At 44.5% G+C, this 12512-nt stretch overlaps 1 protein-coding gene across 28 annotated transcripts in view; it reads right to left on the bottom strand.

Moving 5' to 3' along the window:
* Positions 1–2717: 2717 nt before the first annotated feature.
* SIPA1L1 (signal induced proliferation associated 1 like 1) overlaps positions 2718–12512 on the bottom strand; it is a 499569-nt gene continuing 489774 nt past the window's right edge. For 25 of the 28 annotated variants that reach the window (XM_022570226.2, XM_022570222.2, XM_089907908.1 and 22 more), the window contains 3 exons: positions 8074–8188; positions 5387–5471; positions 2718–4712 (listed from right to left, as the gene is read on the bottom strand). In XM_022570226.2, the coding sequence (XP_022425934.1) occupies positions 4569–4712; positions 5387–5471; positions 8074–8188 (344 nt within the window). In that variant the 3' untranslated portion in view covers positions 2718–4568. The other 3 variants (XM_022570232.3, XM_022570235.3, XM_089907924.1) reach the window with 2 other exon arrangements.

Genomic DNA, 12512 nt, shown 5'->3' with positions numbered 1-12512 from the left:
CTGAGCTGCGGCTTATCTAAAGGATATAGAGGATCAGCAATGCTTTCCTTCTCTCTGGACACTGGCACAGAAAATGGGCTGTGATGCAGCATGAGGATAGACTTCTTAAGTTTGGAGCAGGTATGAGGGCAGTCGGGAAATCTGCTTGTCTAGTAACTTTGAGGGTTGATAGGTTCTTGGAGAGTAGGGTAAACAGGACGGGCTGAATTTGGAAATTAGTGACTGGAATTCAATGCTCCCAGCCTGGGACCTAGTCTCCCGGGGTTTGCACTCCTGTGAAGCCGTGCACTGTGGGCCTGGCTGAGGGCTCTTCACTGGCTCCCGAACTGTTAGCCCCTCAAGGTCACCAAGGTCATTCCTTGCTGACCTGGTAACTAGTCTTATACCATTATTGGTAGTTAAGGACACTCCAGTCACATCCAGGTAACACAAGAATTTAAAAGTCAAGTGGCAGAAAATTTCATGCAAAGAGGTCTCTAAATTACCTTTTTAGTAAAAAAGAAAAAGAAAGTTATTTTGCCTAAGCTCTCTTTAGCTATAATTTAAGCCTGTTTCCTCCGGCAAGGTGCTCTGTGGTTAGCCAACCTGTCAAAATAATACTCAGGTTTCTGGACATGGTTAAGAGCCTCGCATCATAACATCTATTTCTTTCAATTACTAATGGGCATGGCTATCCTCTTGTTAACTCTATTCTTCAAAGTCCTGCTTCTAAATCATCACCTGCGAAGTTGGAGAAAATACGAAGTTCCCACCCCAGGCCTGCCCAATTACAGATCCTGGGGATGCAACCCAGTGACCCAGGGTTTTAACCAACCCTCCAGGTGATTGTGATGCAAACTCAAGTTTGAGTCACTGTTCTAAAATACACGGCAAAGGGTGAAAAGCCCCGGGCTGATATTAGGCAGAGTGGACGAGCTCATTCTGGCTCTTCCATCCCCCTCTCCTAATATGTCAGGACTCCTAGAAAAACAACATCAAAGTCCTAACATATTGGAGGTGGAAGACAAGTAAAGACACATAATTATTGAGTGCCTTGAATTTGCCAGTTACTGGCTTTACACATACGATCCCACTTAATTCTCAAAACAGTATGAGGCTGTTGCTGTTTTACCAGATAGGAAACCAAACGCATTAGGTAATGTACCTAAAGACACAGCCGCTACACAATTGGATGGGATTTGAGTCCAAGTCAAATGCCTTTTTTATTAGAGTATGTTGATTCCTTATGGACAGGTCCATAGTGGCATAATTCATACAGGGAAAAGGTATTACTGTGCTCTCATTCTTTTAAAATAACACAGTTTATCTTTAACAATGCCCACATCTTTACTGTTTAAGTGCATTTCTGACCAAGGTGGGCCACCTTGCACTTTAATCTCGATTTTGTTCGTTCTGGGGAAACAGCACCAGGTGGTTACATATATCTACTGTGAGGCTGTAATCTGCTCAGGTCATTGCTCTGCATTTAACTGGAGGCAAATGGCTTAAGCTTGCTGGGCCTATTTCCTTTGCCCTTGTACTACCATTTTTATCCCCATCTACAGAGTTAGTAATCCAACACAACCCAATCTGTTTATCACTTGCAGCAGACTTGTAGTGCAACCAATTGGCCCCTCCAGTCAGCTCATGGATGAAGATCCTCCATCAATGTAGGTGGCGCCTTCTCCCAGGAACTCACAACCCACGTCCAAGCCCTTCGGAAAGCCTCTAAACCAGGTAAAAATCATGGTCTAAACAGACTCTTTAGCTTGCTAATCAGAGTATCTTGTGGCATCCGGTCTTAGGCTGTCTTGTAATTCTAGAATTTGTAGAATTGCTGAACCAAATAAAAGGAAGAAACTATACTGTCAGCTCTCAATTAGCTGCACCACTGGAGAGGAACAGTGACATGGTAGATTTAAAAAATTTGGTTCCATTTGGCTTTGGAATGCATTGTGATTTTTTTCAGTAGATTAACTTTCCTAATTACATTTTGCACAGCCTAATATTAACAGGCATTTGTATTCCCCGAACATACGACATCTAACATGGAGAGTTGGGGAGATGCCGTAGAGGAGTCCAAAACGTGCTGGTCTCAGGGAATGAGTGTTGTTATGGACAATCCACACACGGGTAATGAAGAGGGTGCTAATTATAAAGTGCTCTGCAAATATTAAATCGTAAGCAGAGAGGGCAAACTAGGAATTCTCTATGGACGTGAACAGACAGTATAAAAGCTTATTAAAATTCTAAAAGGGACAAAGTTTCAGGGATCATCTTGGGTGTTAATGGAGTCTGATGGAAAAATAAGGATACAAGGAGGGTCAATGAGTTACTGGGTGCTCTTTCAAATAAGAAAGAGAATGGACTTGAGGACACGGGGAGGGGGAAGGGTAAACTGGGATGAAGTGAGAGAGTGGCATGGACATAGACACACTACAAAATGTAAAATAAATAGTTAGTGGGAAGCAGCCGCATAGCACAGGGAGATCAGCTCCGTGCTCTGTGACCACCTAGAGGGGTGGGATGGGAAGGGTGGGGGGGCGCAGGGTACGGGAGGGAGGAGATATGGGGGCATATGTGTGTGTAGAGCTGATTCGCTTTGTTGTGTAGCGGAGGCTAACAGACCACTGTGGAGCGGTTGTGCTCCAGTGAAGATGTTAAGAAAAGAGAAGGAAAAGAAAAGAAAAATAAATAAATAAGAAAACCTCAAGCAATAATACCAAAGTGTTTTAAAAGAGTGTTTAAAATGAATTTTATTATTTGAATTTTACAAGTAGTCTTTAAAGGCTTCAAACAAGAACTCTGTTGCAAAACTCTAATAAATAGCTTGCCCCAAGTCCCCAAACAAAATGTAAAACAAAATAAAAACTAAACTCAGAAGGATAAGCAAGACTTCAGAATGCTTGGATGTTAGCAGTATTTCTCATTTACAAAGAGATATCAGGCAATGTACAATCTCCTTCATACATGTCAAAGAGAGAAAGAGACAGACAATTGAGATCTTTACAGAGCACTCCGAAATCTTCCTATTTCCATGACAGAAATGTCACCAGAAAAAAAAAAAAAAATCCCATGGAGAAATCACAAACGTGAACGAAACTGTAGCATAAAAGTCTAGTGATGGGGGTGCAGGGGAGAAGAGAGGAAAATCCATCCCGTTTCTTTCAGGGATGGAGAGAGGAATGGGCTGAGATTACTTGGGGCAGGGAACTTCTGAGCAGGTGCCACTGGACAGCTGAACGTTCCCTTAGACCAGAGTTACCACTGAAGGGGCACAGGTGGTAATTTAGTGACAATTGTGAAGGCAAGAAACAAGGCCACCAGGAGCTCCCCTGGGACCTCTCAACACTAGTGACCCAGTTTCTCTGTTCTGTGCAGGACTGAGAGCCTTGGAACAATGGCCAGGGGCCCAAAGCAGCTGCATCACTAGACAGGAAAAATAGCACGTCAATCATTTCTGCAGCAGAATCCTTTGGATGCCACACAAGGATGCAGAAAATGCTGGGCTGAAATTGTACACTGGGACATGCAGGTCTCAAAAGGCCATTCCATGATCACAGTCATTGCTCCTAACAAGTAAGTATTAAAGTTCACAATTTAACATTCACTTTTCCTAGTTACAAATACTGGTGAAGTCTTGCTTTGGAGAGAAGGATTTACTAATTTATTAATAAGATCATTTTGAGCAAGCTAAAAATACAATTTTGCCACATTGTTATCTTTAAAAATCTCAAACAAAAACTCTACTTTTGACCAAAATGCATATAAATCATATGATTTTTAGTTTGGAGGAATTCTGAAACCAATTACTGTTTGGAGCCAGGAGGCTACAGAAAGGCTGATCCCACTTTAGAGGGACTGACTTAAGCCAAACAAAAAGGGCTCCAGCTCAGAGGAGCACACAGCACCTGGGACCATTTTCCCAGGGAAAGGAAGAAGTAGTGATGTCATAATGCAGGATGGGAAAGGGGTGTGGCCCACAGCCTCCGTCTCTGCCTCTCTCTGGTTCACTGTTATTGACAAGTAACCCCGTTCCTGCTCATCTCTGTAAGATAGGGACAGACATCACTAGCTCATGCACAAGCCATTCGAGGGAGGTAGGCATTTTCTCAAAGCACCTCCCTCCCCAGGCATTTTAGGAACGAAGGTAAGAAAATCCCCCTCCCCAAATAAACAGTTTTTAAAAACTTTATTGTCTTCCTAGGAATAATGACATTTGTCAGGATACTGAGGGAAAGCTTGGGTTACCTGAAATAGATAAGAAAGAGCTGATGGAAATAGAGGCAGATGGGCCAGTGGGGGGAACCCTGGTCCTAGCCCCAGTTTCTTTTTAAATACATAACAGATAAAGATCTTGTGCAAAAAAATAAAGACATTCACATTTTAGCAGTTAAACTTTTATTTTACTTTTTTATTTACCTTTTTCTTTTTCTTTTCTACAAAAGGCAGATAATGACTGTTGATCTGCAGTTGTGTTGTGCGCTCCCCTAAAGGGGGCAGAGTTGGGAGCTGGGGCGGGAGCTCGGAGGATGCCTTCCTGGCGGCACTAAGGGGCGCGCGCCCCTGCGGCCCCCCCCCCCCCCGGCCTAGCTCATGTCGATGGTGTTGAAGACCCACTCCGTGAACTTCTTCAGCTTGTCGGAGGCGTTCTGGGATTCCTCCTGCAGCCTCAGGTTGTCCTCTCGCAAGTGCTGAACCTCCGCCTGAAGGTGAGCTTTGTCTTCTTTTTCCTGGGAGGGCGAGCAGAGCAGGAAAGAACTAAGAGGGTGGCCTCACCCTGCCCAGCCGCCACGAGTGGCTGTGGATCTGCGTGCGCCCTTCACCCACTTCCCTCCTTCATTCCACTGAACAGCTGTCTATGTGGCCTGGTGCTGGGCCTTAAGATGCTCTCACCCAGGGAACGGGACTCCCAGAGGCATCCGCTACAGGCTGATTTTGGAATGTAAATACATGACTGAGTAGTTTAATGTCTTTGTTAAGTTGTAAGGAATAAGGGCTGTCTTACATTTTAGACGATTGTTCTGGGGGCTCCTGTGTTAATATAAAGCCACTGAAGAAACAAACAGCATCTAATTCTTTTGGTGCAAGAGCCTGAATAGCAGTGAGGGCACGTGGGTCTGGGCTATGGACCAGGGGTGGGGAGGCTGGGAGAGGGCTGGCTGAGGTCTAAAGGCGCTCACAAAAAAGGGAACGCTTTTTCTGTGCGTGTGACAATGAAAGCTTTCTTGCACTATGTGTGTCAGTGGGAACCAAGCTCTAAGCAGCTCCCTAAACGTGTACGGAGAAAGTAGGGAAAACAACCACATCTTATTCCACTAACAAACAAACACTGCTGACAAAGGGCTCTCACAGTTCAAGGGCAGCTTGCGTGGACTGGGTGACCTGCTTTGAGAATATGGTTTACCTTCTTCAGATCTTCTCGAAGCAACTTCAGCATACCTTCCAGCTGGTCCACTTTAGAAGCCAGAGTGGGAGAGGAATTTTTACTGCTGGGAACAAGAAACAAAAGACCTTGCTGGCAGGAGCCTCCATGGCTGGCTTTGTTTGGCATTTTTTTTTTTTTTTTAAGGAGGCGCCTGAATTTACCAAATGGTTTTCAATGTCAAATTACCCAGTATGGTGACACAACCGTGCATTTTCATTTTAAAAAAGAAAATGGCAGTCTTAACAAAAGGTAATACAAGTGTGAACTACAGCCAATCAATGGCTTCCTTTGTTTAAGATGCTGCATCTTTCTTTGTGACAATATAGGACAATAAGTGAAAATGGTCTCTTTGGCAGCACAAGAAGAACTTTCTGGCAGACACAACTGTCAAACAGTGAAATGAGTATCTCTTTAGAGGCTCTAAGAAGAGGAGAGTTACTCCTCTGTGTGTGCATGTTGGCTGGGGGAGGGTTAGGGCAGGCTCTACCTTGGGGCAACCCAAGTAAGTAAAGCCTGTGGCCACTCACCCAGTGGCGACTAAGTCATAGGGCCCACGTCTTAACTTAGATTAGTTTAAATATCTTCAAATATTAAAAAAATAAGGCTACATCTTTCAGAAGGCTTCTCAGTCCAACCTTAATGTCTTAAGCTCTTCGCTATTATGATCAGCAAACTCTAAGGCCCACAATTTTATTTTCTCCCATCTCATTTAAGTGCTAAAAATGCCATGCCAGTGAAGCATCAAAAGGAAGGGCAGTTAGTTAGTTAGAGGACGAGAAGGCCATGTAACCAGCTGGACAGATGACACAGCTTGGCAGGGGCTGAAGACCTGTCAACTCTCCCTCCCAGACTCTCCTCTACTTGAATTCAAGCTCCAAAAAGTTTCCAGGTGAGTTCTAGCCAGAAACACAACCTCAGCCTCACACAACCAAGAATCTGAAGGCTTCCATGGAGCCAAATGGCAGCTGCCTCTCTCCAGAGGTCAAGGGGAAGAGGTGGTGACTCTGAACTCTTGGCGTCATGAAATAAAAGGTATTCTTTACTTTAAAAATCAAAGTTCAAGTTGGAATTCCTGACCTAAAATAAGCTGTGTCAACGTCTACTGCTAATTCCAGGTCTACAGCAAGCCCACAGCAGCATGGAGTGTCACAAGGCTGTAAATAAAATGGAATGATAATGACCTCCTCACTTCTAAGAAAGACAGGACGACCAATTAAAAGCTGACAGCGAATGGATTTTAAAAGGGAAGTGGTCAGCTGCAATCCACCGCACCTCACAAGTAGGTCAGGTTTGGATGGGTTGAAGGCCAAGGATGTGACAGAATAAGAGTGGTGTTGAACAGAAAACACTGAGGCTGGGGATGGGGGCAGGGCTGTCCTTCACAAGCCGTTGAGTCCACAGTCCCCGCTCCTGGCAGGGCTGACGCAGCCACTGCAGGCTGTTAGTAACTCTCTGTGGCGTCTCTTGACTTCTGAAGGTCTGCAAAATGAATTCTGTGACTGTGAGTGCACTGATAATCTTTAAGAACATATTTAACCCCATTTGCATTTGCTCATCCACACCCATCTTAAGCTTCTACAGGTTCTACAAAGATTTAGGAGCCGCTTAATAAGCCTTTCTCAGGAGAGCAGTCTTTGCTCACTCAGACTTCTCTTCATCCTAAAAAGGGACATTTGGGGCTCTCCCCTCGACTCTGCAAGTTTTAAAAAAGTTCTCAACAGCCAAACTAACTGCCTCTTTCCTTCCCCAACTGTCCCGACGATAGGATAAATGCAGCATCTGTTACACTCACAACAAACGATCCATTGCTCTTATACTTCCTCTTGAAGAGGGTTTCCTTACAGACTTGCTTCAGAAGTCTTCAAGCACAAGTCGCCGGTATATCTGTGCAAACCTACGCCAACCTCACTCTTCCCGTTACTGGCTGTTTCTGACCAAGTTTTCTAGATACCTGGATTCTTATCCATCATCAAAAGGTTTTAAGAGATTTCAAATTGATGAAATTATTCTCCATTAGGGAGGGCTTACTATGTGTCCACGGCTGACTGCTGGGATGCTTTAATATATAGGAACATCACACATTTATCCAACAACCTCACCATTTGAAACTGAGGGGGAAATGGAAAAGTCAGCCTCTACATAGTTAAGTAGAAGTCAGAGTCCATACCCTTAACTCAGCTACTGCTTTTATCTTTTAACTTCTTATTTTACATACATCTTCCCTATCCTGGTGGCCCAGTTCTAATGTAGGTCTGAAGCAGAACGTTGGGAGCTGCTAAGATGCAGGCACATTTACAAGCATGACCAACTGACAGCTTGAAAACCGGCAGACTCAAAGACTAAACGCATAGGAGTCCGAGGATGTTCAGCACAAATGATTTCTCTTGCCTTACCTAATAAACCCTGAGGACATAAAGGTACTACGGCATTAAAAAATAATGAATATTCATAATGATGACTTTTAAGCCATCAAGAACAGTTTCATGGTGTTTAGAGTATTTGGTTACAAAGCACTCGAACAAAAAGTGAAGCGTCTGGCACCGGAGTGATGAGCTTCATTCAGCTGATACATGTGGCCTCCATCGCCTCTTCCCCACACCTGCGGTCTGTCACTAGTGGAGGTGATGTGTGGTGTGGAGTGGTACCCTCGCCACTGGATGACTAACCTGCTGTAAGACTTCATCTGGGCCAGAGCCTGCTCTTCAAGCTGGTCATTGTTGGATGCAGCACTCAGAGGGCAATGGTTTTCATCACTAGCAGCAAAGAACGAGGCTCTCTGGACTGAAACGGAGAGAAGAAACCATTCAGTATTTTGGAACTGGATCCTGGGCCCTCTCTATGGGGGCCCTCCATTTCTAAAAGAAATGGCCTACACGCAGAGTCAGATCTAATCAAGGGGCAGGAATGCATCGGAAACCTTATCTCCCAACCCTTGTAGGAAAATTTTTTTACTGTTTTAGCTGGAAGAGGATAGTAACATTGTAATTTCTCTTTTAAAAACAGTTGTTGTGACTCAGCTTCTATTCCAGCTTTTCCCTTGCTCATAAAAGTACCATTCTATTGTTTCCCTGGAAACAGGCCTCATGCCAAATTTCCAGACCGATGCTTTCCACTCAGTGACAACATAAAGCGCATTAAAGAGCTAGTACTAAGCTTCTTGAGGCTTCCTCAAGTATGTTTTCCCTAAGACTCCTGGCCACCTTGGTGGGCTTTAGCCTAGGCCCACACCACCTCTGTTTCAAAATACACAGACTTCAGGCTTGAGCCAAGAAACAAAATCAAATTAAAAAAAAAACTCCCACTGAAAAACCAAAACTTCTTTGCAGCAACATGGATGGACCTAGAGATTGTCATACTGAGTGAAGTAAGTCAGAGAAAGACAAATATCATGTGGTATCACTTATATGTGGAATCTAAAAAAAGGGTACTAATAAACTTATCTACAAAACAGAAGTAGAGTTACAGATGTAGAAAACAAACTTATGGAGGGAGAACGAGGGGAAGATGGCGGAAGAGTAAGACGCGGAGATCACCTTCCTCCCCACAGATACACCAGAAACACATCTACATGTGGAACAACTCCTACAGAACACCTACTGAACGCTGGCAGAAGACCTCAGACCTCCCAAAAGGCAAGAAACTCCCCACGTACCTGGGTAGGGCAAAAGAAAAAAAGAAAAAAACAGAGACAAAAGAATAGGGACGGGACCTGCACCAGTGGGAGGGAGCTGTGAAGGAGGAAAGGTTTCCACATACTAGAAGCCCCTTCGCGGGCGGAGACTGCGGGTTGCGGCGGGGGTGGGGGAGCTTCGGAGCTGCAGAGGAGAGCGCAGCAACGGGTGAGGAGGGCAAAGCGCAGAGACTCCCGCACGGAGGATCAGTGCCGACCGACCGGCACTCACCAGCCCGAGATGCTTGTCTGTTCACCCGCCGGGGCGGGCGGGGCTGGGAGCTGAGGCTCAGGCTTTGGTCGGAGCGCAGGGAGAGGACTGGGGTTGGCGGCGTGAACACAGCCTGAAGGGGATAGTGCACCACGGCTAGCCGGGAGGGAGTCCGGGAAAAGGTCTGGAGCTGCCGAAGAGGCAAGAGACTTTTTCTTCCCTCTTTGTTTCCTGGTGCGCGAGGAGAGGGGATTAAGAGCGCTGCTTAAAGGAGCTCCAGAGACAGGCGCGAGCCGTGTCTATCAGCACGAACCCCAGAGCCGGGCATGAGACGCTAAGGCCGCTGCTGCCGCCACCAAGAAGCCTGTGTGCGAGCACAGGTCACTATCCACACCGCCCCTCCCGGGAGCCTGTGCAGCCTGCCACTGCCGGGTTCCCGGGATCCAGAAACAACTTCCCCGGGAGAACGCACGGCCAGCCTCAGGCTGGTGCAACGTCATGCTGGCCTCTGCTGCCGCAGGCCCGCCCCGCACTCCGTGCCCCTCCCTGCCCCCCCCACCCCCGGCCTGAGTGAGCCAGAGCCCCCGAAGCAGCGGCTCCTTTAACCCCGTCCTGTCTGGGCGAAAAACAGATGCCCTCCGGCGACCTACACGCAGAGGTGGGGCCACATTCAAAGCTGAGCCCCCGGGAGCTGTGAGAGCAAAGAAGAGAAAGGGAAATCTCTCCCAGCAACCTCAGAAGCAGCGGATTAAAGCTCCACAATCAACTAGACGTACCCTGCATCTGGGAATACCTGAATAGACAACGAATCATCCCAAATTCAGGAGGTGGACTTTGAGAGCAAGATTTATGATTTTTTCCCCTTTTCCTCTTTTTGTGAGTGTGTATGTGTATGCTTCTGTGTGAGATTTTGTCTGTATAGCTTTGCTTCGACCATTTGTCCTAAGGTTCTATCCGTCCTTTTTTAAAAATTTTTTTTCTTAATAATTATTTTTTAATTTAATAACTTTATTATATTTTACTCTATTTTATTTTACTTTATCTACCTTCTTTATTTCTTTTTTCCTTTCTTCCCTCCTTCCTTTCCTTCCTTCCTTCCTTTCTTTCTTCCTACTTCTACTAATTCTCTCTACTTTTTCTCCCTTTTATTCTGAGCTGTGTGGAGGAAAGGCTCTTGGTGCTGCAGCCAGGAGTCAGTGCTGTGGCTCTGAGGTGGGAGAGCCAACTTCAGGACACTGGTCCACAAGAGACCTCCCAGCTCCACATGATATCAAACAGCAAAAATCTCCCAGAGATCTCCATCTCAACGCCAGCACCCAATTTCACTCAACGACCAGCAAGCAACAGTGCTGGACACCCTATGCCAAACAACTAGCAAGACAGGAACACAACCCCAGCCATTAGCAGAGAGGCTAACTAAAATCATAATAAGTCCACAGACACCCCAAAACACACCACCAGACATGGACCGGCCCACCAGAAAGACAAGATCCAGCCTCATTCACCAGAACACAAGCACTAGTCCCCTCCACCAGGAAGCCTACACAACCCACTGAACCAACCTTAGCCACTGGGGACAGACACCAAAAACAACGGGAACTACGAACCTGCAGCCTGCAAAAAGGAGACCCCAAACACAGTAAGATAAGCAAAATAAGACAGAAAAACACACCGCTGATGAAGGAGCAAGATAAAAACCCACCAGACCTAACAAATGAAGAGGAACTAGGCAGTCTACCTGAAAAAGAATTCAGAATAATGACAGTAAAGATGATCCAAAATCTTGGAAATAGAATAGACAAAATGCAAGAAACATTTAACAAGAACCTAGAAGAACTAAAGATGAAACAAGCAACGATGAACAACACAATAAATGAAATGAAAAATACTCTAGATGGGATCAATAGCAGAATAACTGAGACAGAAGAACGGATAAGTGACCTGGAAGATAAAATAGTGGAAATAACTACTGCAGAGCAGAATAAAGAAAAAAGAATGAAAAGAACTGAGGACAGTCTCAGAGACCTCTGGGACAACATTAAATGCACCAACATTCGAATTATAGGGGTTCCAGAAGAAGAAGAGAAAAAGAAAGGGACTGAGAAAATATTTGAAGAGATTACAGTTGAAAACTTCCCTAATATGGGAAAGGAAATAGTTAATCAAGTCCAGGAAGCACAGAGAGTCCCATACAGGATAAATCCAAGGAGAAATACGCCAAGACACATATTAATCAAACTGTCAAAAATTAAATACAAAGAAAACATATTAAAAGCAGCAAGGGGAAAACAACAAATGACACACAAGGGAATCCCCATAAGGTTAACATCTGATCTTTCAGCAGAAACTCTGCAAGCCAGAAGGGACTGGCAGGACATATTTAAAGTGATGAAGGAGAAAAACCTGCAACCAAGATTACTCTACCCAGCAAGGATCTCATTCAGATTTGATGGAGAAATTAAAACCTTTACAGACAAGCAAAAGTTGAGAGAGTTTAGCACCACCAAACCAGCTTTACAACAAATGCTAAAGGAACTTCTCTAGGCAGGAAACACTGGAGAATGAAAAGACCTACAATAAAAAACCCAAAACAATTTAGAAAATGGGAATAGGAACATACATATCGATAATTACCTTAAATGTAAATGGATTAAATGCTCCAACCAAAAGACACAGATTGGCTGAATGGATACAAAAACAAGACCCATATATATGCTGTCTACAAGAGACCCACTTCAGAGCTAGAGACACATACAGACTGAAAGTAAGGGGATGGAAAAAGATATTCCATGCAAATGGGAACCAAAAGAAAGCTGGAGTAGCAATTCTCATATCAGACAAAATAGACTTTAAAATAAAGACTATTACAAGAGACAAAGAAGGACACTACATAATGATCAAGGGATCTATCCAAGAAGAAGATATAACAATTGTAAATATTTATGCACCCAACATAGGAGCACCTCAATACATAAGGCAAACACTAACAGCCATAAAAGGGGAAATCGACAGTAACACATTCATAGTAGGGGACTTTAACACCCCACTTTCACCAATGGGCAGATCATCCAAAATGAAAATAAATAAGGAAACACAAGCTTTAAATGATACATTAAACAAGATGAACTTAATTGATATTTATAGGACACTCCATCCAAAAACAACAGAATACACATTTTTCTCTAGTGCTCATGGAACATTCTCTAGGATAGATCATATCTTAG

This window comes from Delphinapterus leucas, chromosome 2 (genome assembly GCF_059928025.1).
Source record: "Delphinapterus leucas isolate spDelLeu-1000000601 "Yukka" chromosome 2, BTC_Dleu_Yukka2, whole genome shotgun sequence".
Lineage (NCBI taxonomy): Eukaryota > Metazoa > Chordata > Mammalia > Artiodactyla > Monodontidae > Delphinapterus > Delphinapterus leucas.
The sequence above is the reverse complement of the archived record's forward strand: the minus strand, read 5'-3'. Positions and strand labels throughout refer to the sequence as shown.